Consider the following 27,955-nt stretch of genomic DNA (forward strand, 5'->3'; position numbering starts at 1 on the left):
AACAGTTAATTAACTTGCTTTGTGTGTCATATGCATCACATACTGTATCCTTACAATAAAGAAAGCTAGAGAAAAGAAAACACTATTAAGGAAATCATAAGGAAGAGAAAATACCTTCATAGTACTATACTGTATTGAAAAAAATCTATGTATAAGTGGGACCACACATTTCAAACCTGTGTTGTTCAGGGGTCAACTGTTTTATAACAGTTATAATGAGGGCCAATGCAATGTATAAGCAAATGATAAGGAAAACTTGAACTGGTCATAGGAAATTATTTTTAGGCAAATCAGTAAAGAATTATATATGGAATATACATGGGAATGGCGTATATATTCTTTCTCGTTGCCTGTTAATGATATGTTCTACAGATGACTATATACAGTTATATATGCATACATAGCTAGAAATACAATATCCTTTGTAAGATCCTTTAAGTAAACCCTATTTGTCAAAGTTATTTGTTGTATTGCTGTTTAAGCTTTCTGTTTTAAAAACTAATTGAGTGAAGTCTAGCTTTGGGTTAATGTGGATGAAAGTTTAGAAATTTAGAAGTTCATTGGCATTTCATAAGACTTCCATCTCATATTACAGGATCAAACTGGACACACAGATTTTAAGTTGCCAATCACCCTGACTAAGGTTTTGGTCTTTACTAAATATCTAAGTTTGAGAATAGCTTAACAGAATGCACTATACTCATTTTCCATCTGACTTCACTCACTTCGCTATAGGTCAGAGTTTGGACTTTTCTCAAAACCTGTGCATTATGAAAGTTACAAGTAAAACTCAGGAATAACTGCAAATGTCTTCACATTTCATTAATTCACACTTAAACCATATTCCATAGCATTCATCTTTATTAAGCTTTTATACTGACAGAACTGAGTTTAAATTGGAAGTGCCATATGAAAACATTTTATTGTCTTCAAAATAGTATCTCTTTGATTTCAGACCAAAAAAAAAAAAGGCATATATTCTAGTTTTGATTAAATATTTAAGATTTGAGCAGAATTTTGCCCTCAGAATAACAATATATGCATTAACATATAAAAGTCTGGATTTCTTAGTACACTCAATATAAGGGTTTTGAAAAAAATACTATTTTTTTAAGATTCAGCCTTAGACATAGTTATTTTTCTTTAAATGACATGTCCCTCTAAAATTATTATGCATTTCTGAAGGCTGATTAAAAAAACTCAAATAAAGAATAGTCAGAAGGTTTTGTCTGATACGAGTTTAAAATTTTTTCACTCTTAATGAAGTCTATCAGCAAGAAAGGTTATGACCTGATATTAATAGCAAGAGGAACAAAGGGTTTTGATTTTCTTTGTATCCTAATCCTCTAGCAGCTGATAGTTTAAGTGCATCTTCCAAATCCAGCATTATGCCATGTTCAAAAGTATTTTAACTAGTTATCAAAATAGAAATTAATTACATAGGTTTTCCATGCAGAGTAGTTTATTGGATAGAAAAGCTGTCCTTTTTAGGAGAAGATGGACATTAGAGTGGCCAGACCTGATTTATAGTCATTGTCCCCATCTTGAGAAAGTAGTTTCACTTTTCTCAGCTAATATTTGTAGATCTGCAGAATGGGAATGATATCTCCCTTGCAGGCATCAGCATAATATGTGGAACTGATTATAGAGTTCCCTTTAAAAATGGTAGCTGTCATTATCCAGCTAGCAATTTTAAATAAATCATTTTCTTTCCTTAAAAATTGAATTCAAGTAAGCAGAATTTGTCTTATTATTACTTTTATTTTCTATTCTCACTCATTCTTTCCACCTTTTTACTAGAGACCTGGTGGTAGGAATCACGGCTCTGAATAAAACAAATCTCTGTCCTCATGGAGTACATTCCACTGACAATAAACACAGTTTAAAAAAATTAAATAAATGTCACTGTAATAATAAAAGTACTGTTGAGCAAATGAAGCCATGTGGTAGACTAGTTTGAAGAGAGACATAAGGAGACCACTTTCGGTGAGGTGGTTGGAGAAACCTCTCTAAGTGGTGACATCTGAGCAGAGTCACGAAAGATAGAAGGAAGACAGAGTGTAGCCCGAGAGAACACCAAGACATTGGGAAGAGCAGGCAGAGAAGCCTGAGGCAGGAAGAGCCCCATGACGTTACCGACCGATCAGGATGAAATAGGGCTGAATGGTTGGGAACAAATTGAGGAGCAAGGCAGGGGCCATGTGGTGGAAAGACTTACCAGCCATAGTAAGAGGAATAGGGAGCCATTAGAGCAGCGAAGTTTAAATTTAAGTAGATTTTTCTAGGTGACTATTGCAGGGAGAGAGATGGATGCTGGATGAACAGTAGCCAATTAAATAGTGAGTATATTTGGAATATATTTTGAAGCTAGAGCTCATAGGGATGAAAAAAAAAAGGAGAATCAAGAAAGGCCACTATTTTTTGGCTTGTGCAGTTGGGGGACAATGGTACCATGTGTTGAACCAAGAAAGCATGGGAAGAAGCAGATTTAAGGATACCAGTCAGGAGTTCTGTTTTAAGCATGTTAAATTTCAGATGCTGATAGACAGTCAAGTGAACACACAAAGGATGCATGGATTTTTTTTTCTTTTTTTTGAGAGAGAGAGAGTGCAGGGGCAGAGGGGCAAAGGGAGAGAGAATCTTAAGCAGCATGGAACCCAACCCGGGGCTCGATCTCACTACTCTGAGATCATGACCTGAGCCAAAACAAGAGCTGGATGCTTAACCCTAACTGAACCACTCAGGTGCACCAGCAAATGGGTATTTTAAACTATCATTAATGGGTTTCTCTTTGTTTTAAAATCATTTTCTGTATTTTTCACATGACAGATTTTGTTCATGGTGCATATACGTAAAGTTGTTAAAGTGATGTTTGATTATAATTTTCTCAAGTAATTTTATTGTAGCAAGGTCATTTGAACTATATTTACTTTAAAGGAATTCCCTAAGTTTGAGAGGTATCTGTCTGAACCTTCCTGAAACTTTTTCAAGTCAAGAGATGTGTCATATCTTAGTGGGAATATGACACATGGCGGTGCCACTCATGAAGCCCCTCCCAGAAGATCTGTAGTTGTCTGCAATATCCTGGTTTATTGAGGATGTAAAGTTGGACCAGATGCTCTAAACCAGGATTCAATAAACTATGGCCCACAGGCCCAATCTAGCATCCCACCTATTTTTCTAAGTAAAGTTTCTTTGGAATAGAGCCATACTTACTCTTTAGCTATTATGTGTATGGCTGCATTCACAGTACAATGGCAGAACTGAATAGTTACAAGAGAGACTTAAGACCCACAAAGCCTAAATTATTTATTATTTGGCCCTTTAAGAAAAAAATTGGCTGACCCAGCCCATATGATTTTATGATTTGAAGAAAAGTGAATTAGAAATGAATTAGGATCTATATCCATTTACCACCTGTAACAATTGTGAAATTAGATCTTATATTCAATATTTACTTTTAGTGATTTTCTTTTCTTTTCTTTCCTCTAAAGCTGAGAATCAGAGCTCAATCAAAACAACAGAAGCACCAGGTAAGTTAATTTTCTTCTCTCTGAGAATATTCATGAGTAGAATCCCCAAAATGAGATAAAGGAGATCAGTGTGAGAGCAGGGAAAAATAGTACAAGGGAAAACATTACATGGCAACTAAAATGTTTAGGAGAACTTGCATTAAAAAAAAAATACAGACCAGAAGATAGGATGTGCCTGAACGCTCTGTGGTGAGAGTGAGTGGAACCAGCCCTGGTAAGTTCATGAAGCCTGTGGAAGTGTCCTCTGCCCAGAACCCACTGTTCCTGGTCTGTTTCTGCGGTTGGCCTGCCCTCACCCAGAAGTATAGTGTGTCCGTGACTGTCTTCTCTGTGTTTCCCAACACAGCCTGATCCTGGCAGTCCGAGAGTTGATGTTAGAAGCCACAGTTAACAGCCTAAAATATGATCACTCCAAGAAGTGCTTGTGTTTTGTTATCCTAAATTTTAAACTGAATAAATTGAGGGTGATGGCGTAACAGGAATTGAAAAAGATCGTTGGGCAGGGAAAGATGGTACCATTGAATGTTTCTGTTGTTTTGAAATCGTAATTACTTGGGAGATTTTTATCTTCCTACATCTTACCTCTTACTTTTATAAATGACAAATCTCTTAGGTTCTCAATCTTGGTCACTTTTAGTATATATAAGAATGAGAAATATGTGAAATAAACGTAGAAGATCACGTAACTTAAAAAAGTCAGAAAAATAAAGCCATGAAGATTATGACCAACTCGGTTTTCACAGCAAATGTACTAAATAATCATCACAGTCTACCTTCCCCATCAGGTGTTTAAGGAACTCAAAACTGAAATGATTATGCTGTTAACTTTTAATTATTTATCTTCTATACAATATATCTCATGAATAAAAAAGTTATTTTGATATTAATCCTCTTTATTTCACCTCATCACTATATTTTTTTCATTCTTATTTCCATTTACATAGTCTAGAAATGCACTAGAAAAAGCACTGGGAAAAACACAGCAAAACAAAACATAAAAACAATGCATCCAAGCAAACAGGACAGCTTTGCATTGGTTGATGGTTTGCACTGTTCTGGAGAAGTCCTTACCTTCTGCTTCATGGACTGGTCATCCAGGAGAAGTTACAGATGGAAGAGAATTGAGAAGTTGCCAAAATCATCAGCTCCTTAAAAGGAGGGATTGAAGCACCCTTTAAGAAATGAATTTACGAAATGCCAGCTTTAATTATAGTTGATTTTTAACTATAATAAAAAGCCCATTTACACTATTTAAATTTTGAGTTATAGAAACTAGTTCCCCTAAAACAGATAATAAACACATCATTGATTTGAACCGTGGATTAAAAAGAAGTGAGACCGATTTTATAAACTATGAGAAAGTCAGTCTTAACTTCAGGGATATATGTTATGGGTAAAGACTAAATCCAGACTCACTCAAAAAGAAAAAAAAAGTGTAATGACAAGGTATTCATTACACATCTGTTGACAATTGTAATCATTTGTTTGTTCAGTCATTTGTTTGTTATCAAAGATGTTCAAATATCAAATTTGTGAAAGTCACCCATATGATCAAGAATAGGCATCTTACTTGAAATAATTAACATTTTTTTAGGTGGAAGTTGAGGTAGAATTCTAGCCTGCAGAATTACTATTATTACTTCTTCCTTTTTATAAATATAAGCTAATATGCATTTAGCCTTTGATTAGATCATATGTCATTCTCACATTTGGCATTTTCTTTCATATTATGCATCCAGCTTTCATTTTCTTGGAAAAATTATGTTTTATCACTGACTTCAAAAACTATTATTAAGGGTATAGAAATTGATCGTTGTTTTTACATAAAACTTTTTTGGGAATTCAAAATATGTAAGGCAACTGTACATAAAGCATCAATTATAAGAAATTGTACATAGATATAATGAAGAAAGATAGTCTTAGTAATAGGGAAATGATCGATCAAGGTCTGAAGACATGGCCATTCAGTCCATTCAATAGAGGAAAGGTAGTATGAGGTGGATCATTGTGTTTAACAATGCCAAGCATGAAAAATTCATGCTCAACGTCTGAAGTATGTGGGAAAGTCAAACCTCACCTACCGACTGTAACATATATGGTAAGACCAGAAATTTTGTATGATACTATACTAAATACAAAGAACCGTATATTCAACCAACCACCACTAACCCAGGCATTTAATAGATAGTTCTTCTGTTCCATATATGTAACACTAGCTAAGAGTTATGAGTGATACCTGGAGCCTGCCTTCTTACCAAGAAGACTGGTCAGCATGGTAAAACAAAGAAACAAACAAATAAAAAACTGTAAAAACTCTTGTAGCCATATAGGTCCACAATGATGTGTCATAGGCAAACTTCAAACTTCTTAACCTTAGGTTAAGATTGGAGAAAGGAGAGATTTTTTTTTTCTCCATTTAGCTGTGGTTGTGTTAGACATCAGATTTAGAAAAGCAGTTTAAGGAAGATGAGGAAAATGTTCATGAAAGAAGTGACTTTGTAGCTTCCAGATTATTCTGCCTCCTCATTTTTCTAGCCCTGAGTTCAGAGCTAATGAGGAAATTGAAAGAAAAAGTCATGCAGGGCTATTTATCCCCTAGAGATATATGCAGGAATCATATGGCCATCACAACAATTTTAAGCAATGATGGAATTCACTTTTCTTTAGCCTTATCATTTTTCCACAGACAAGCAGAGCTAATAATGTGTCCTTGAAAATGAAACTCTCGATTTCTTTGAAAAGAGACCTTAGATTTGAAGAAAAAGGGACGAACATGCCTCAGTGTATTGGGAAAGAAATGAACCATTTGCCTTCAATTTTCTGGAAAATACAACTATATTACTCAGGGTTCTCCAGAGAAACTATATATATATATATCTATGTATAAAGATTTATTGTAAGGAATTGGCTCATGCATTTTGAAAACTGAGAAGTCCCAAGATCTGCAGCCAGGAGGCTGGAAGCCTAGAGACCCAGGAGAGCAAATTGTGTAGTTCGAGTCCAAGGCCCGAGAACCAAGACAGCCAGTGGTGTACGTTCCAGACTGACAGCCAGCAGGCTCGAGACCCAGAAAGAGCCAATATTTCAGTTTGAGTCCAAATGCAAGGAAAGACCAATGTCCCAGCTCAAAGCAGTGAGGCAGGAGAGTTCGTTCTTTATTTCTTATTTCCTACTGAGGGGGATTCAGCCTGTTTATTCTATTCAGGTCTTCCATTGATTGGATGGAGCCATCTGCATTGGAGGGCAATCTGCTTTATTCAGTCTACTGATTCACATGTTAATATCATCCAAAAAATACACTCATAGACATATCTGGACTAATGCTTGGCCAAATATCTGGGAACCCCAAGGCCAAGTCAAGTTGACGCATAAAATTAATCACTGCAACCACATTCCCATAGTGATCAGCACAACTTGAGAACGGTCTCCTTGTACCCATCTTCTTTACTTTTTTAACTGTGTTTCACAACCTCAACTGCATTGTAGACATTAATTTTGATGGAAAATTAGAAGCCAGAACAGACATGACAAGTCCTACCAAACCTGCCGACTGGCCTTCGGAAAGGAGAATGCTCCAGCTGGGCATATTCATTGTGCTCAACACCCTATGTAATGCTTGAGAATTGGTTGCTGACCTCTAGGAATTTATATAACGTGAATCATCAATCCTTCTATGCAGAAGGTTACTTATCTGAGTTTTCTAACTTTGAATAACAGAATCTTGAACCAACTGTTCAGGTAGAATCCACTCAAGCTAGAAATATACCTATAGCAAAGCAATATCTAGAGGCTTATTATTTTTTTAACTTGGAAATTTTATAATGTTTTAAAGATTAGTTGAGAATAAAAGGACTCACTAATGGAAGATGTCAATATTGATGTGATAGGGTGCCTGGGTGGCTCAGATGGTTAAGCGTCTGCCTTCGGCTCAGGTCATGATCCCAGGGTCCTGGGATCGAGTCCCGCATTGGGCTCCCTGCTAGGCGGGGAGCCTGCTTCTCCCTCTGCCTCTGCCTCTCTCTCTCTCTCTCTCTCTGACTCTCATGAATAAAATAAATAAAAACATTAAAAAAAAAGTATAAAAAAAATATTGATGTGATAGGGTCTGCCATAAACTTTCACTTAAGAAATTGTATAAATCTGGGAATAGCTAAGTGATTTCTCCTCTAGTTCAGAAATCTGTGGAGTCTCCAAGAAGTTTTTGTGTTTCTCGTCTACAGGGAAGGTCACAAGAAATCACAGTCTCAACTGATTAGCTACCCAGCGTTCACTTTAAGAACCAATACGTTTTAATGTTATTCCTAATGGTGTGTGCCTTATAAACTCTACAGTGTGCTTTATTTAATATATTAGGAATAATTCTCTCTTCTTGTATGTATCTGCATGGACTGATTTGGCCCATTGAAGGAAGGAGGTGTTTAGTTTGTCTCGATGGAAAGAAGTTTGTCTTGATTGGGGTCTAAATTGAAATAGGCTATATTTTCTGTAACAGAAATAAGAGGCATGAACTTGTAACTCATTCCTGCTGAAATGCAGCAGCAGGCAGCATAGAGTCGTGTTTGACAACACAGACTTGAGAGCCTGCGTGGAAATCCTGACTCTGCCATCTCCTTGCTGTGTGACTTTGGGCAAATCACTTCATCTCCCTGGGCTTCAGTTTCCACTTTGTAAAATGCAAATATTTACAATGCAATAATTGAATGAATTAATATTTGTAAAACACTTAGAACAGTGCCTGACACATAGGATCCCAAAAAGGTTTTAATAGAAAATCCTATTCAATATTTTAATGTCCATATTTTGAAATGCTTACCTTCATATTCTCAGAAAGCATAACACGGTTACATATTATAAAGCTTTTCAGTGTTTTCAGGTCCGATTTTTCAAATTGTGAATTTAAGGTAAGATGATGTTTCTATGTTAGGGGAAGGGTAAGAACATTCTAAACCTTTAGAATGCTGAGAAAAAATTTCATTGATTTCAATGATAATGATGCCGTTAACAAGTAAGAGGAACTTAACTCACTTAAAAGCTGTTGGTTACCTGCTGTAATAAAAAGGGAAAAGAAGGACTTTTGGGTCCTACTTGGTTTATGTCTTAGTTCCAAGCCATATCTCTCATGTTTAAAGCACAAGATTAAAAATATTTCAGAATAAGATGATTAACACAGTGTGTCATCCATTCTTTGTATATTGTATACAACTTTCTGGAAATTAATGGCTATTCATATTCAAATAACAAAAAATACATCCTTCTTCAACATATAATTCTACAAAGTTATGTAAAGTAAATCAATCTCCATTCACAGTTATAAGTGGGTTAGAAGATTCTGTTACCCAAGGTGAGTCACATTGATGACGTAAAGCAAAATGAAAAAAATCTGAGGTAAAACTTTTTTTTTTTTGCATTGCTTTAAGAGTACACCAAGATTGGGACACCTGGGTAGCTTAGTCGGTTAAGCGTCTGCCTTTGGCTCAGGTCATGATCTCAGGGTCCTGGAATGGAACCCTGCATCAGTGGAGATTCTGCTTCTCTCTCTCCCTCTGTCCCCACCCCACACTTGTGTGCTTACTCTCTCTCTCTCAAATAAATAAATAAAATCTTAAAAAAAAAAAAAAAAAGAGTACACCAAGGTCAGAAAGGTAAGGTCTTATGAGAACAGAGAACTTCCCTTTTGATATTTTGCCCATTAAGTAGACAGGGCATACCATTATAGGTGAAAATACATTCTAACTATGATAAAATCTGGATTGAAAAGAACCTTGAGAAGAATCCAAAATCTTAACGCTAGAACAGACTTCAGGGATCATATCAGCATATTCCCCTCCCAAAACATAGAATGGTACCAACCATACTCATAGCATTTATTGTCCCTACCACTTATATGCCACTTACTTATAGAAGAAACCATTTTTTCTCTGATAATGAAAACCTAGACTAGACTGTGCTTCTTTTTCTGAGTGTTAGGATACTGAGTCAATTCTTACAGGAACACCAGAAACTGTATTAATGTTTGGTATTAATTCTTAGAAGGAACCTGTTTATTTCATCCATTTGCATTGGTTCTGATTTCCTATTTCTATTGTATTCATCTTGTGGTATATGTCATTGCTTCAGCTCCTCGGATCCTTTTTATTAAGAGTTAGCTCATAAGTAAAATTTAATAAGCAGTAACAGAGGCTCTCTTAGTTTGATCCCTGACATATTGTTTTGTCTTATTCTTTATTTCTTGTTTCACATCTATCTACTTTGGGCTGTGCTTCTCACCTCCCCTACAAGGATATAAGCTCCTTAAATACAATAACTACCTTTTGTACTCCACTCTATTTCTTTCAATATCTCCTGTTGAACCGGAGTAGGTGTCTATTTTTTTCTTATTGTAGAATGAATGAAAATATTAATGATACAATGATCTTAAACCTGTACCAGTCCAAATATGAAGATACAAAAGGTATGCCCATTAATTCATTTCATCTTTAACAGTAGTCACTTCTGCCAAAAAGTTTGTTTATCCATAAAGCAAAGATTTACAGACCCTACTTCCAGACACTGTTCTAACATTTGGGAAACATCAGTGAGCAAAATATTATCCTTGTCCTCAAGGGTCTTAGTTAGAAGGTGGTCAATGTGATGAGAAAGAGAATGCACAGCAGTGTAGGAAGAAGGGCTTAGGAGGGATAGAAAGGTGGGGACCAGTTTGCAGGACTCAAAAAAGTGGTCAAGGTAAGCTTTCCTAAAAAGATTTGAGTAAGTACAAGGAAGTGAGCAAACCAATGTGTGAGAGAAGAGCACCCAGGCTTGAGGAGAGACCCTGTGTGTTTCAGTGCCTGCACTGAGTAAGCGGGGCAGGAAATTTGCCAGGCAGATTGCCTAGGCTTTGGAGGGTTATTGCAAGGACTTTGGTTTTTTCCATAAGTGGAACGTGGAAATATTGTGTGTCTTGAGCAGAGTAGTGACATGATCTGAGTCATATTTTATAAATATAAATCTGAGAGCTAAGGAGAGCCTGTCAGATGAAGCAAAAATACTTTGGAAATTTTCCAGGAGAGAGATGATATTAGCTTGGACCAGGGTAGTCACAGGGTAGGTCGCATGAAGTTTCCAAATTCTCTATATGTTTCGGAGGTGAAACCAATAGATATTCCTGCTGATCCTGCATGTGGGGTAGGATGTAAAAGATGAGGCAAAAATAGCTGTGAAGTCTTTGGCCCAAAAGATTGGAAGGAATGATTGCCAGCTGGGAAACCTGCAGATAAAGCAGAAGTTCAAGTTTGGACATGTTGAATTTAAGATGTTTATTATTTGCTGAGTAAGTATGTGGCTTTATGCATCTGGAGTTTAAGAATGAGATCTGGGCTGGAAATATAAATTCGGGCATCATTGGGATTGATGTTGTATTTAAGCCTTGAAATTGAATGAGATCATCAAAGAAATTAGTGTAGTTAGAGATGAAGACCAAGCAGTAAGCCCCAGGACCCTCTAAGATTGTGAGTCAGAGAAAGAAAGGGGAACCAGCCAGAGACCAAGAAGAATAAGCCATAAGCTGTGCTCCTACTGGTAGCCACGTGAAGAAAAAGTGTTAGGGAAGAGTGAATGATTTATTGTGTCAAATGCTGAAAAGTCATTTTTAAAAATGAGACATGAATCCATCAAATTGCAATTAAACACAAGTCCCAATTATGGGAAACAATCATTCGATTCAATTGAGTTTAGCCCCTCAGGTACTTAACTTTAAGTGTCCACATATTAGAAAGAAGTGTAGGCAACATACAAGAAATAAAAATAGAATATATAGTTTTATTTTCTTTTTCATATAGAATGTCTTATCCTCTACTGCCAATCACAGTTTTCTCCCATTAATATCTATGTATCTTATATACTCTCTTCTAAGAGGGCAACAGGGACTCTTCTAGCCTGAGTATCTCCTCAGAGGAGTTTCTGGCTCCAAGAATAAGCCTGCTTTCATATCTTTGCAAGGCTCAGTCATTGGCTGGGGGCAGCCTGGGGGAGGCATGGCATCAGCAAGAACACAATGATGAATTTCAGAAATCAGGTGAGAAAGCTTGGTCAATTACACTGCCCGTAGTTGGAGGTTCCTGGCTTGCAAACTGGGTATAAATTATAACACAGCAGGGGCACCTGGATGGCTTAGTTGGTTAAGCCTCTGCTTTCAGCTCAGGTCATGATCCCGGGGTCCTGGGATCAAGCCCCATGTTGGGCTCCTTGTTCACCAGGAAGCCTGCTTCTGCCTCTCTCTCTGCTGCTCCCCCTGCTTGTGCTCTCTCTCTCTCTCTGACAGATAAATAAATAAATAAAATCTTTAAAAAAATGACACAACATATCTGCAATTAAATAATCATTATAATCACCAAAAGTCAGGGTCCCACAGTAAATCTATGTCATGTAAGAGTGCTATACACTCCAGTTATTCCAATTCCTGGTTAGAGAAAAGGAGCATCCAAAAACATGGAGGTGTCAGAATAGTCTATTGCATTTATTTTTACATTAAGAATTTTTGAAAAAAATGGGACAAGTTGACTTTAGTTAAAAAGTACAACTCTTTAGAGGCCTAATCACAATATAATAAAAATATTATAAAATAATATAATAATAAAATATTATAAAATAATGTAATATAAAGATATTAGTATCAAGTACTTTTCTAAGCCATTTAAATTTAATTTTATCCCTTTGGCTTTACAACACTATGATACAGAACTATTAAAATCACCCTTTGTACATGTGGAGACTCAAGCACAAAGAGGTTAAGTGACTTGCCCAGCACTCTATAGGAAACAAGTTCTACAGTCTGATTTGAACCCAGTTACTCTGACTTCAGAATCATGCTCTTAACTACTCCACTATACTTCTCCTGTACCTCCTCTGCCAATGCTGTTTTAGTAGTAATGTAGCATAATAGAGTCTCAACAAAATCCACAGAGATCATCATCTCCGAACACATCATGGATCCTTCTGTCCTAGTCACAGAAAGAATTCCATTAGGGCCACAATTTATGAATTAAGCCAAGAATAATAATTTCACTGATATGAGCATGCTAATAGGGTTTCTCAAATTGTGAGTTAATTTCCAAAAGTGGGTCATGACCACTATTGGAAAAATTAAATAAAAGACAATAGAAAACAAAATACCAGAAGGCATCACAAGTAATAGAGGTAAAGTGTGAGTGTGTGTGTGTGTGTGTGTAGGTGTGTAGGTGTGTAACAGATTCAGACATGATTTTTTAAAATATTTATTTATTTGAGAGAGAGAGAATAAGAGCATGAGTGGGGGAAGGGCAGAGAGAGAGGGAGAGAGAATCTGAAACAGACTCACTGCTGAGCACTGAGCCCAACTCAGGGCTTGATCCCACGACCCATGAGATCACAATCTGAGCCGAAATCAAGAGTCAGATGCTCAACTAACTGAGCCACCCAGGCACCCCCAGAAATGACTTATTAATTGAAGGTTGCAGTTAAAAGAAAAACAAAATTTTTAAAGGCTTTGTCCAAGGAGCCAATAAATTCTTCTTTCAAAAGGGTTAACTCTATTGCCAACCCCCATGGATCATTAGTAATAACAGTTGGCACTGGATAATCAACATGTGTTAAGTAGGAAAGTTTGGAGTTTTATCTAAACCACATAGGTTATATTCAGAATTGTAACCACTTAGCTTGTCTATGAGACGGTAGTAAGATCGGATATGGAGTCCTGAAAATTAACCCTTGGGAAATCCCAGGTAATTTAATCGGCCATCTTGTTCTCTACCAACACAATCAAAAGAGCAACGTTCTCACTAAAACACTTGACGCAGGAAAAAGCAGCTGAAAGTACCAAGGTTTCAGCTAGTTCCCACTCTTTCATTTAATATTTCTTTTTTTGCCCATTTAGTGCACTAGGCTGACATTTTTCTTTGTTCTTATGGGCATCCCACAGATTTCTTGCATGGCAAGAACGGTAAAGACTCCAAACGTTATTCTTCCCCGACAGATGTCAAAAAGGCATGAGCATGCACTGCGTGCTGGGCTGTGGGTGGCAGAGGGAAAGATCCAAGGCAGTCATAGGCAATATCAATTTCTCTGATGCAATTATACACGTCCTCAATACTCCACAGGGGGCCATAAGTATGAGAGATGCCTCTTGCTTCAGCCAAGCAGCCAGCTCCATTTCACTGCACACCCACTGCAGGTAGAGCTCCATGTGGAGTATGGTGGGAGTTACGGCCTTCACACTTCAGCGGTGAGACAAGGCAAACAGGGGTGATCAAAGGAGCTCCCTTTAAACTATATCCTTTGAAAAATAATTCTTTTTCAAAATCATTCTAAATACAAACGGTGTTTTGTCCCAAATTCACAAGAACAAATACTCCAAGCTTATAAAGCATTTACATACTCGTATTTCCTTGCAACTTGTTGAGATTAGTGGATGTTGAATAATGCATTTTTATTTACAACTTTTGTTTCAGGCCTTCTGGTGGAAGATGGCAGATGTTGACTTAAGTAAACTAATAATAATAATAATAATAATAACTTAAAATTAAAAATTTCTTTGGAAGAAGAGCATGAAACAGTGGCAGAAATGCAGTTATTCTAGAGAAGGCACATACATGTAAACAACAACTGAGCTTTAAGGGTGAAAATGAAGGAATCTTCCTTGATATCTTCCCCAGTCCTTTTAACCAAAACCTCAGTCTCAATCTTTTCTAAGAAACAGGATAAAATCTGAAGTCCTGTGCATTTATGTCTATTTTAAGTTGTGTGTTGGGAAAAAAAAAATCTCTATCCCCCAAAGTTGTAATATCTGAAATGTGACGACTGCTTTTGAATAGACTTGCGTCCCACAAGAATGTCATGCAGCGGGTGATACAGACTGCAGCCTAGGATGAGACATAACTCCAGCTTTCTTGGCCAGTACTTCAAGACGTGATACTGATACCCAAGTTGTGTGATTCCAAATTTAATCATCTCTACAGGAGGAATAAAGGAACTTATGATTTAGTGTACGATTGTGTGTATCCTATGATTCCACGATAAACAGTTTTCACAGGTCCTCAGAAATGCAAACTATTAAAATCTGCAAAGAGATTCAGTAAGAAGAATTAACACCCTCCTCTGATTGGATTTGTGATTTCCCTACAGTTAACCCTCTACATCCAGAGGCGTCACCTTCTAACACCAGTACATTACCCTCAATCTCAGTAACAACGCCAGGAAACAGCTCCCAGTTTCAAGGTATGACTTCCGTGTGCATGAATGAACATGTGCTTTCCTTGACCCCTTCTCACCAAGAAAACCCTACAAATCTTTTTTTTTAACAGCTTTATCGAGCTATAATTAAAATACAAAACAAAACTGCACATCTGCAATAAAATAGGGACACAAGGAAACTTTGAAAGTGATAGATACGTCTATTACCTTGATTGTGGTGATAGTTTCACAGGTAAAGGCATTTGTCCAAATTCATCAAACTGTATACATTAACTCCCTACCAATCTTGATTTACAAAACAGAGCTCTTTCAGAATGAGAGAGCTTTTTTTCCACTTGAAGCATCATACCTAGAGATGACAGAGGCTTACTTAAATGGGGGTGGGGGAGAGGATTGTGAGGATTGCCATACATTAACCAAAGGTGACTTACTGTTTTTCTTTCTTAAAATAATAGGTACTGAGGACGCAAAAAATGCAAGCTCTTCTTCAGCCAGCCCCTCTTACTCCAGTGAGTAACAGATGTATCTTCATTCGTGGCAACAAATACGCAAAATGTTTGAATGTGGCTAATAACAGAGAGGATTCGATTATTGACAGCCTTTTATCAACTTTACTAAACCTGCAGTTTCATTATAATCCTACCTATCGTCTGCTTTGAGAATTTCCTACTATTGCATCTAGTTTTAATGAGCACACCTTTGGGATTTTTTTCTTACCCTAGCCCTAAGCAATTACCACCAAGGGTCAAGGTGAATTGATGAGACTAGTCCCAGATAAGCCAAAGGGCATAGGCAGAGAGCTCCATAAAAATGAATTGTTCACCTTCACAGAACTTTACCTTATGTTAAAAATGGCCTTTAAAGAAATACTCCATTTTAGCAAAAACATATATATATCATGTAACATATATGTATGTTCCAGGACTGAATAGAAAAAAATCCACTCATTTTCCTAGAAATTAAGAATAAGATGAATGTATATGAAGTCAATGATAAAAGATTATCTAGGTTTAGGTAAAAGCATTCCATTCAACAAGTCAACATTGCATTTATTGACCTGTTAATTCATGGCATCTTCATTTTGGGAGACATTCATCATCTCGCTCAAGGTCTAATATGAAACAAATATTTAACTATAACTTTGGAAGTATAAACCATCCTATAGAAAATTGGATAAATACAAGGAGGACATATGCAAGCAGATGAGAAGACAGCGCTAAATAATAACGATGGCCTCTACATCTCTGGTTGTACGGCTATGACAGCTTCGTCTTTTCATCACTGTTGTTTTAACCTGGGCAGTGATTGTAACAATAGAAGACAGATGCTAAAAACCAAACCAAACAGCAAGACCCTCCTCTGAATAAAAACTCACCCCGATTTACTGTCACAACTCCACTCCCTTAAATGTATGTGCATGAACACACGTACATCTTTCTTGAACCGTGTGCTCATTTTTAGAAATCATATCCACTCTGATATCCATTTATGTCCACTTATGCTATTTTATACCTTTTCTAGTTTTAAGATATTATTATGGAAAGATAAACCATAAGTGCACAGGCAGAGAGCTCCTTAAAAACAAATTATTCACCTTCACAGAACTTTAACTTATGTTAAAAATGGCCTTGAAAGAAATGCTTCATTTTAGCAAAAACATATATATCATATACCATATATGTGTATTCTATGACTGAATAGAAAAAATCCATTCATTTCCTTAGAAATTGAGAATTTCTGAGTTTTTTAGGAAGCCAACATTATGACTAGAGCAGTTCTAGTATGGGATAGATAGATAGATGATAGATGGTAGGTAGATAGATAGATAGATAGATAGATAGATAGATGATAGATAGATAGATATTCCAGTAACCTTTTTATGAAGTATTAAGGATATAATGTGTGAATGTGGGTCTGACCATAGTCTAGAGGACATCTTCTGCTTCTCCAGTCTTCCATCTCCCCACTTTTCCAGTCTCTAAGAAGGTGAGAAAACCAGCTCCCTTACGTTTGGAACTTTATTTCAAAAGGCTGCAAGACTGACATCAAGTGGATCCGTCAGAAATGACAACTAGAGTAAAACCTCTGAATCAGATAAATCTTCTTTGCTGAAAATATAGTATGTTTAATAGAGTGATGTTTGAAGAAGGGAGGATGCATGCGTGCCTTTGCTCTGTAAATTCTTTACGGTTAAATTCAATAGCCACTCTAATTGACGTCTTCAATACTTTTTAGGTATTATTTTGCCAGTGGTGATTGCTTTGATCGTAGTGACACTTTCTGCATTTGTTCTTGTGGGTTTGTATCGAATGTGCTGGAAGACAGACCCAGGTAGGTAACAGGGTTTTGTTTCATTTTGTTTTCTGAAAGGTGAATATATGTTCAATCTAAACTCGAATTTAAACTCAAGGGGAGAGGAGGATTACAGAAAGAAATAAAATGCCCTATTGCTTGATCACAGAAATAGAGGAGAAGGGGCAGAGAAACCCACTGAATGCTGATGAATTTAAGGGGTGAGGATTACCTGCTAGTGGCAGATATTATCAAATATGGACAGATTCTTTTTCATGAAATAACCCCCGTTTTGTGAGTGGCCAGGGGATTATGGTATGACGGAGGCATAAAACGACACACCTTAACTGTAGTGAAGAATTTTTCCACTTGCATGTGACAGAGAATAGAGGTAAGCATTGCTAAGAATTTAGCTGAGGGGCCCACAACCTCAGGGAGAGCGTTCTATGACTTCGGCCCTCCTTGGAGGCACAGCTTCCTTCCAAGGAAGGTGTCTTCCGTGGCTGTGTGTTCTGCTAATTGATTCAGCTCCTCAGGATTGAACATGATTGCGATTTTTAATGGGCTTTTAGCTTGACAGTTCTTTCTTATCCTCCTTAATCTCTCCAGTGACGTTTAAAGTCTTTCCTCTTTTCTTTAAAATAGCACCGCTGCTCTCAACTACAGAGAACAAACTGAGAGATGCTGGGGGCGGGGATGGGTGAAATGGGTGACAGGGATGAAGGAGGGCATGCTGGTGCTGAGCATCAGATGATGTATGGAAGTGATGAATCTCTAAATTCTACCCCTGAAACTAAAATTAATTAATTATTTAACTACTTAATTAATTAATCACACTGCTCTCTTTTACATCCTCACTCTGTTTTTCTTTTTTTTTTCTCTCTCTTTGCGGTTTCATCTTCTCCCTCTTCTTAAATATTTATGGTTTCCATAATGGCATTATATTTTTATTCTTTTTTAAATAAATTTTTTTTTATTTTAAAATAGACTGAGATTTATAGAAAAGTGACAGGGATAGTTAGAGAGTTCCCATACACCACCCTGTTTCCCTTATTATTAATATCTTACAGTAGTATTGCTATATCTGTCACAATTAATTAACCATATTGATGCATTGTTATTAGCTAAATCCCTACCTTATTCAGATTTCCTAAAGTCTTCATTCAGTCTTTTGACTATCCATCCCAGATACTTGAGCTTCTCTCGAAGCACCTTCAGTTCCCATGGCTTGGCATTCCCCTCTCTTGTCTTAAACATTGACCTATCTTTCTATTCCAAACCCGAGCCCTTGCTGTGTAATGTAGTGTCACGTCCCCATGCCTTCATCCGTGCTATTCCCTCGCCTAGAACATCTTGCTCACCACTTAACTTTTATAACATAACCAATCTCCAATCTATCCATGAAAGATCTAGCTCACACAGCAACTGAGAGTATCTCTCTATAACACACCATCTCCTTAAGAAGAATAGAGTGTTTTCTTCTAATTGCACAGAATTTTGTGATATTATTCATCACATGATCGTAGAGTTACTTCTCTAGTGCCCGCTACCCCTGCAAGATGGGTCTTAGTTCTATTGGGGTTGCTATCACAAAAAATTCCTTGGGCAGGGTGGCTTCAACGACAAACATTTCTCATGGTTCTGGAGGCTGAGAAGTCCAATCAAGGCGTCCTCACGTCTGATGTCGGACGAGGGCACTCTTCCTGCTTTCTACACAGCCACGCTCTCGCCGTGTCTCCACGTGGCAGAGGGGACAGGAGAGCTCCCTGGGGTCCCTTTTATAAGGGCATGAATCCCATTCGTGAGGACTCCACCCCCATGACTTAATGCCCTTCCAAATGTTCCATCTCCTAATATCATCCCATTGGGCATTAAGATTTAACAGATGAATTTTAGGAGGACAGAAACAGTCCATAACATCAGGCAAGCCCTCCAAGTCACAAACCACATAGTGTTCACATTGCATTGTGCATAATATATAGCAGAACCTTACTAGATGCTTGTCAAAATAAATTTTTAAATTTCCCATAAAATAGAACCTTCCTTTTCTTCACTTCAATTCTAAATATTTCACTAACAAGAATACCACCTAAGTCTCATCTCCTGTTAAGAAGTAAAAACTGATTATTTTTATCTTTATTTTTTATATATATATTTATTTATTTGAGAGAGAGAGGGAGAGCATGAGCAGGAGGGGCAGAGAGAGAGAGAATCTCAAGCAGACTCTGCGCTGAGTGCAGAGCCTGTCATAAGGCTCGTTCTCACGACCCTAAGGTCACTACTTGAGCCGAAACCAAGAGTCAGATGCCTAACAGACTGCACCACCCAGGTGCCCCAAAATTGATTAATTTTAGAAGATATGCAAGCCACACTCTTCTTTACCCCATGAACAGTGTGCCCCCAGGATACCAAGGGATGCTGTTCCTATGGCCAATCCCTGACCATGCACGGCACAAAGTTCAGGACAGGAGCGTGACAGTACAAGACAAAGTTACACAAAAAACCAGTAGTGTTCATTTTAGCTCTTATTGGAAAATAAGCAGAAAACAAATAAATGCCTTTCCCTTTGGGAGTTAGTGAATAAACTTCTTAATAATGTCTGAAATATGTTTCCTTAGTCAATTTCCAGAGGGGAAATAGCAATTTTATAAATCAGTTTAATTTCTCTAAGTCTCTAAACCACCAATCCTATCTTTTATGGGAAATCGACCATTCCAAGGTGAAGCCTGTGGGTGTTGAATATGTAGGATAGGTAAAAAAAATTAATGTGCTAAATCCATTTTTAAAAATATCCTGTACTGAAAGACTGCTTTGCATAAGAACATTTGCAAATAAGTTATTTGAAAAGTTGACATTTTCTATTAAAGAAGATGAATTGAATGAATTGGATCATTCAGGGAAAAATATATAAAATCCCTACCACTATGGAGAGTTATTGTGGAGGCATATAATACTTTATAACAAAGTTCAGCAATTATACAATTATCCAAATCTATTTGGTTATTGTTAACTTTGCTTTCCAAACAGAATTTTACAGAATTGTTTTTAAATTAGCACCATTAGACACCCACAGTTAATCTCTCTTCAAGTATGTGGGTGAGACTTAATCAAGTTCAGAAAACTTGTAAACCCTCTCTGCTTTGTGGAAGATAATATGAATCAGAGATTGTGGTATGAAATTAAGCTTACCTAGATAATGTTGACAGTGGTCTGAGCTTTAACCCAAAGAAGAACAGCATATATGTAGAAGATAGTCTGTTGGTATGCATCTCTTTGCTAATGAACCCATATTGCAGTATTCTAAGGAAAAATATTAGAACAGGCACGCAAAGAAGTATCAACTCATTCTGAAACAGGGTTATGAGCATCACAAGTGATATCATACATAACACTTAAAATAGGAATAAAAAATGCTGCTAAAATCCTACTGATGTTGGGAAGACAAAGTTAGATCGAGTTGGTGAACAACATATGGTGCCATGAGTTAAGTCCTAGGGATTAAGAGTCATGATGGCATATCTTTGCCAAGGTGACAGAAATAGAAGTAGCCAAAATATTAGTGGAAATCAAACTCTTTATAAAACAATGATGATCACCGCCAGGGAATTATATTTCAAGGGCACACCCCAATGACAAGGGCTACATTAGAGGTGAAAGGAAATCCAAGAGACAAAAGTTGAGTAACGATGGAAGAACACCACAGCAAAATTGGGAACAAAACAGGGGGACCCCAAGCAATTACATTAGTTTGCCTGATGTGCCACAGATTAATGATGCAAGGTTTGACCACCAACATATCCTCCCTAATGTCCAAGGGTTTGTGCGAAATGAATCATTCTGAATTCTCACTCTACACCCCAAATGTCTTCTACCAGACCCTGGTGGAGCAGCCCAGCAAAACGAACAAAACATTAGTTACAGTTAGTAGCCTCAGTGACATTTTGCAGAGCACTTTTGAGAGGCCGAATCAGTGGGCTCCAGATGCAATTAGAAATAACGTCTACATTGTTGTTCACCACAAATACAGCGATTTGTGTCTCCAGAAAGAGCAGTGTATAAAGGAGAGCCAAAAATTCAATTCTCTGGTATAAAAAGGTAATTCGATACTTTGAGGAAAATTTTTTTCAGAGATACTGAAATAAGCTAAGACATTTTCTGGTGTCTGTGGGATGTGTGATAATGGATAGTAGTTTCACATAGCGATATGAAACTATAAGATTAAAATTAGTCCAGAACTAAATTCAGTGGAGTTGGCCTACTTAGGACTATCCCATGAATGTATCAGTCATACCTGAGGAATAATAGGAACCATATCTGATAAAAAGGCCAGTGGGGCTGCAGGGGAGATAAAAAAGTTACAAAATGGCTTTATAAACATCTCTGCACAGAAAGTAGTAGGGGTCTTGGGGTTGTTTTTGTTTGTTTGTTTTTTTAACCAGGCTTCTCACAGCTTTAATAACTATTCTCTCCTCCCCTAGGCACACCGGAAAATGGAAATGACCAGTAAGTAGCCTCATCATTTTTTTTTTTCCCCAGAAGCTCTGACCCCCATTTATATAGGGAAAAAAAATTAATCTTCTACTTACACTTTTTTGGGTTTGTTTTTTTGAAGAATTTGTGTAAAAAGCACAAGAAGCAGGGTTTGGCTGTTTGTCAGTACTCTCTCTGAATCAACAGAGGAATTCCAACAACTAAAAAGGAGGATTATTCTTAAGCTTAGATAAGGTAGTAAAATGGGAAATCAAAAGGTGAAATGCAGGGGTGCCTCAGTGGCTGTCAGTTAAGCGTCCAACTCTTGACCTCAGTTCAGGTCATGGTGTCAGGGTCGAGAGATCAAGCCCCGTGGGCTCCACGCTCAACAGGGAGTCTGCTTGGGATTCTCTCTCCCCCTCTTCCTCTTCCCCTACCCTCACTTGTGCTCTCTCTCTCTCTTTCTCTAAAATAAATAAATAAAAATAAGAATAAAGATGAAATGCAAAGACAGAAGAATGAATATAAATAACTATAAGGAAAAATCTCATAGAAAACATACCTAGTGTTTTAAAATAGTTTTCCCAGTGAAATTTTCAGTATGTTTATCACAGGGAATATCTTGCCTGCATCTTGAGACAGCTCTAAGGTGGCTTTATCTTAGCAGTAGATGGTTTATTCTATTTTGACTTTATTAAAACAAAAAAGTAGTTGTTACCAATCCAGCCAGCTGTTACAATCAAGGTTCTATAAACAATTGTTTTAATGTCAAAAACAAGTTTTGTAGTTAAGACTTCTTTGTTGGCCCGAATTTGCAGCCTGCCTTTATGTAGCTGGTTTTGTATGTTCATCAGATAGTGGACTTTAAAAATAATATCCTTAGGTCATCTATCCTTCTTTGTTAGAAATAGTGTCTCTTGAGATGTCCAAGTGAAGTAATCTGGATTTGAAACTGTTTAGAATCTGAGAAAGGATAGGTGGGAATTCCTGGTTCGAATGGACAGCTCAGACACTTTACTGCAGTATCTAGGCCCTCATGAAAAGGGATATCCCCAGAACTCAGCATTAGCCCTGAAGGCTTGGAAACATCCCTCTGTCTTCCCTTTCATAATTCAGGACTGGAGACCTGTGCGACATGGACCTTGTGAGCAGTGTTTCACATGACCCGTTTTTGTGTTTGATTTATCTATCATTGCTTAACAGTGTGACAGGAACTTATTGGCTGGATTCTAGAAGTAGAAAGTGCTATAAAAGTATATATATGTCTGCACGTAAAAAGACACAGGTTTTGCCATAGAAACACATAAAAATATATATATGCTGGAGTATCTTCTGTTTATACCATGTATAATTTTTTTCACAGACAGACAATGCTAATTACGGTGGTGTTGACTTATGTTTTCTGTTCCAAATAGACCTCAGTCCGATAAAGAGAGTGTGAAGCTTCTCACTGTTAAGACAATTTCTCACGAGTCAGGTAAGCTCCCAGATTGTGGATTAGCTGAAAATGGTTATTTCAAATTCTAACTTGGATTTTGTCCAGGTGAAACACAACCAAAAAGCATAATTTCTTTAGAAATAGACAATTAGTAACTCCCCCACAATGCAAAATTCTCCTATACGGAGAAGATGAGTCCTAGAAATATTGTTTTTTGGTAAGATCATTAGACTATTGTACTTCTAGAGGTTGCTTTTTATAATATGAATATGTTCCAAAGAAGGGGTGGTAACTCAAGACATGTTCTACTCTGCGGTAGTAGCAGAAAGAACATTAAATGTACTACATGGTTTTTATTATTGCTGTTGCTTTGTTTCATTTTGGTAACAGCTATCTATAGTCAACTGGAACCAGGATTCATCAGGTAAAATGTAAATCCTACTTTGTATCATTTCATATAATTTTAATTGAGCTTCCCAATGAGGAGAAAACACAATCTCTTGTTGATAAAATTTACATTTTTTTTCCAATTTCTTATGTTTTTAAATTGGATTTGAAATGTGTAAGTTTTTCAAAATATAGGTGTGATTTGTATGAATTATATCTGCATCAAGAGTAATGAAAAATGAGATGCCAGGTACCTTTTAAAAATGAAAAAGCACAGATTTTTTTTTCTTCTTTTGAGTAGACCAAAGATTTAAAACCTCAATATTACAAAACAGATATATAAAAAATAATTATTCGCTCTAGAAAACAATCCATGTGGATCTAATTTAAATACCATGTTACATGGGAGCATTTACAATATTCAGTCCCCCATTTTACCTATACAAAATAGTCACAGAATACAGATGGTATGTCAGGTGAGAGCAATTGAATAATAAGCTCCGCTGTACATATGTAGCAAAAAACAATTTTGTCAAACAAAAAGCAATCAGTATTGTCCCAATTCAAGAGCAAGATATCAAAGGCTGAATGTGGTCCCAACTTCAGGTGGGAAATTCTAACGAGAACAAACTACAACATGCAGGCAGAAGCCTTGAAAACTGAGGGTACCCAGAATCTGCAGAGACGTGCCCAGGCCCCTCGGGAGAGTAATTTTCCCTTACCAGAGACCTTCTTCATTCTTGTGTCTCTTCCACTCTTCCACATTCCCTTTATTCCCACACAGTTCTCTTGGAGGTAACTATCTGAATGGGCAAAGGAGTAAAATTCATTCATAGGATAATTGTAAACCACTTACAGGTTTCCCCCGACTATTCACCAGTCTTGACTAAATTGCCAAGCCTATTTTACCGGGTCAGGGAGGAGCAGCTTATATGTGAACTAGTCTTAAGTAAGGATCCTGAAGGTGACCACACGATTTGCCAAGAAAAGTTCTCAGAATCTGCCTGTGGCTTGCAAGTCAGCATCACAATAATTTCATGCGTTCTCCTTACTCTGGTGAGGATTTAACAAAACACTCTGCAGCCCCCAGGCTCTCTGAGCTATGGGAGCCCCTGGGTCCGTGTAGGAGCCCCTGGTTATCCTTGTGAGGAGAGGGCTGGGATTAGGACCATCTGCCCTACTCCCCATTTCTACCAGGGAAATGACAACTGACACCCGATTTGACACTTGGGGGTAGGAAATTTCCAGAGAACCTTGTTTCCTGGTTGCAAATTTAATATCTGAGTCTTCTTTAAGGCCCAGGGAAAATTCTACATAAACTGGTTTCTCCCACTCCCATAGTCACTGCGGTAACAAGTGAAGTAGACTATGGGGGATAGTTAAGAAGACCCTTAATTCTCTAAGATTCCTTTTCATCATAAGTACATTTTCAGGTCACAGGGCTAAGGAGGAAATATCATATGAAAATAATAAAATCTATTCCCTGGTCTTTTTATTTCTGCCAACCTCAACTTAGGAATTATACCTCTTTTAATGAGATAATCTCTCAATGGTCAACCTAGCTGATTACTATGGAAGATATTTGGTGATAGGGCAAAACTGCAATTGCTCATTCAGAGTAGTTTCAATAGTCTAGAATTAATAAGCTAAAACATAATGATCTCCAAATGTTGTTTATACTACAATTTTTACTAAAGTCTGTTTCCTGAAACACTCATCAACAAATCTCTCTCGCTTCCTTTTAAATGTATTCAAATATGCTTTTTTAAATAAAACTATGCTCACTACACTCAACAGAAGTTACATTGTTATAGTTATTTTACCTAAACATCTTTTGCACAACCATGACATTTTCCCTAAAATATAACAAGAATAAAATCTGAAATGAGTAAGTTTGATATAAAAACACAGGCTTAGCTCAATTTTCCACTATCTCCTATATAACAATTTTTAGAAATACAGAAAAGAATCTGATAGAACAAATATCTGACTACCTACCACTCAGAATTGATGATTGTTACATTTTATGTTATTTGCTATGGCCTAAGAAATGCAGTGTTAATGTGCCTAAGTGGTAACAAAATGAAATTTGAGATTCAGTGGCCATAAGAACTCATTGGATTAGTCAGTACTTTAATTTATAAGCTCTGGTATTGTATCTCAGAATAAATTGTGCCATTTTGGAGGTCAATAAATCATGTTTCCAAGGAAACAGAGCTCTGCAGCAACCCACCTTTAGGGGAAATGCCAGTGGATGCTAAAGTGTCTGGGTTTCCAGAAGCCTCCAAGAGCCATGGTTTTTGTTCTGATCATTTTCTCCTAATAAGATAGTTCCTTACTCCAAAGTTTCCTCTGATTAGGCCATGGTATTTATCCATGCACATTCCTTGCTTTCTTCAAGTATGTTCTCTCTCAAGCGGGTTCTTCTGCTGAAAATGTAACCCATAAATGTTTAAAATTTGATTATTTAAATTAGGAGTTTTCTTTAATGTGAAGGAAAAAGGTTGCTAGAGTACAATAGGAATCTGCTTTCAGAAACAAATAAGCGGGCGCCTGGGTGGCTCAGTTAGTTAAGCAACTGCCTTCGGCTCAGGTCATGATCCTGGAGTCCCAGGATTGAGTCCCGCATCGGGCTCCCTGCTCAGCAGGGAGTCTGCTTCTCCCTCTGACCCTCCACCCTCTCATGCTGTCTCTCTGTCATTCTCTCTCTCTCAATAAATAAATAAAAATCTTAAAAAAAAAAAAAAAAAAGAAACAAATAAGCACCAAACATGGTAGATCGAGGAGTCCTTTATGAGAACATGCAAGATCCCATTCAACTTTAGTAAGAAATCTTGCTCAGTTAAACATCACCATGATTGACTGCAAAACATGTATGTGACAATGATGCATTTTAAACATGATTCCCACTCAATGCACAGCTCAGAAAGTGAATATATGTTGTCTTATTTTTAATATCAAAGACTATAAGAATTATGAAGAAAAATTGCTTAAATTAATTAAAGAATACATAACTTCACAGAAGAAACAAAGCATAGTATCTTTGAATTTAGTTTTAAAGCACTACTTGATTTTGAACCATTTGGAAGAAGAAAAAGCAGATCCGAATTCATTATAATATTCCTCTGTTTAGAAAACTGGTAAGTTTGTATTACCTAAGGTGAAGTTCAAACACTTTAGCATGTCTACAAAGGCCTTTTCCCTTGTTCAGTCTGTGAACCACTTACTAACTCATATTCTCCAGACACCATTCATCTCTGACCCCTGTCTTCCTTGCTGAACTCAAGCTCTTTTGAAGGAAGAGATGGTGCCTTGGTCCCTTTTGTCTCTCTTTCCACTCCACCACTTCACCATTATGGTAATTATACATTATTAGTATATTATTAGTATGCTAATGCTAATTAGCATGTTATGGTAATTATTAAATGTACAGTCACCTTTTTTTGCTTCTTTATTTCTACAAATAACAAAAGAAATGTGAAGTGTGAAGACGAGCAAAAAGATCAAAAGATTTAGAAAGTCATACACAGATCAGCTTCTGTCTTCTCAGCCCTTCAGTGTTTGGCCATTCCGTACATTTCCACCAAAGCTTCCCTGACTGTCTTCGGTGTACGTGGTCTTTCCCTTTTCTGAACTTATTTTTTCATTTGGCAAATCAACATGTATCACTGTCTTGTAATATCTCTTCATAACTTATACTGCCATTTTAATATTAGACCACATTATGCGTAATAAAGAATAGGGAAAACTAGAGCATAAAAAAGAATTAAAAATTACTCATGAAATCCAACACAATGCCATCACTGTTGGCATTGGTGTATTTCTTTCCAGTTGTTTTTTATCTAGGTATGAGTTTCATTTGCTTTTAATATAGACATCATTATTATAACTTATTGGATTCATATTGTGATTGAATCTTTCTCATATTTTCTATTCCCAATTAGACAGCACTTGGAAGGAGATATTAAGAATCAGAATGATTTTCGTATGATTTGTTTTAGAGGACTCTGACAAACAGTAGGGGTTCAATAAGTGTCTATTTTTTTCACTTCTTATTCCTGTACTTCATAGCTGTGGATTCCAGGAAGTGCTGTGCTTTCTGCAAAATAATGATAGTGAGCAAAAAGTTGTTCTGGAAGGCGGCTGGGAGGACTGTCGCTCTACGCCTGGCATCTCTCAGAGCACAGCACTAAGGGGTTCTTAAGGATGTCCCAGGTTTGTTCTCCTCATTGGTCTCTGGCACTATTTATTATCACCATGATAGTGCTGGTGACAGGTGACATCAACAGAGTTCCCAGAAACAGGTTTCTAAATGACAGATAAAACCTGGGGCAGAACAGTGACATTTATTCTCAAAGCCAGAAACTTTGCCCCATACTGCTTTAGGATAGTGTGACTGATGTTGATATTTGAATCTATCTGAAAGACACACGTAGTGTGAAATGTGTTGATCATGGATTCAGGGGCTTATAAAAACACTTGGGATCTTCAGCTTCCCATCAGCCTAGGGCAATATTTATATTGGCAGATGGAATAACATGTTATTTTGAGTAATACCCCTTGTGCTGCTCTGTATATCACCAAAAGGTTCATCTTGGCCTCTAAATTCATTTTCACAAAGCTCTCACTC

The 27,955-nt window shown here is 37.1% G+C and overlaps 1 protein-coding gene across 1 annotated transcript in view; it reads left to right on the forward strand.

Annotated features, from left to right (window-relative positions):
- Nucleotides 1-27,955, forward strand: part of EMCN (endomucin) — a 96,041-nt gene that overhangs the window by 59,681 nt on the left and 8,405 nt on the right. Inside the window, exons 5-10 of the mRNA XM_021680374.1 lie at nucleotides 3,495-3,533; nucleotides 14,670-14,762; nucleotides 15,194-15,247; nucleotides 16,974-17,069; nucleotides 21,509-21,533; nucleotides 22,916-22,977. Of these exons, the coding sequence (XP_021536049.1) occupies nucleotides 3,495-3,533; nucleotides 14,670-14,762; nucleotides 15,194-15,247; nucleotides 16,974-17,069; nucleotides 21,509-21,533; nucleotides 22,916-22,977 (369 nt within the window). The remainder of the gene's footprint in view (nucleotides 1-3,494; nucleotides 3,534-14,669; nucleotides 14,763-15,193; nucleotides 15,248-16,973; nucleotides 17,070-21,508; nucleotides 21,534-22,915; nucleotides 22,978-27,955) is intronic.

This window comes from Neomonachus schauinslandi, chromosome 2, assembly GCF_002201575.2.
Source record: "Neomonachus schauinslandi chromosome 2, ASM220157v2, whole genome shotgun sequence".
NCBI lineage: Eukaryota > Metazoa > Chordata > Mammalia > Carnivora > Phocidae > Neomonachus > Neomonachus schauinslandi.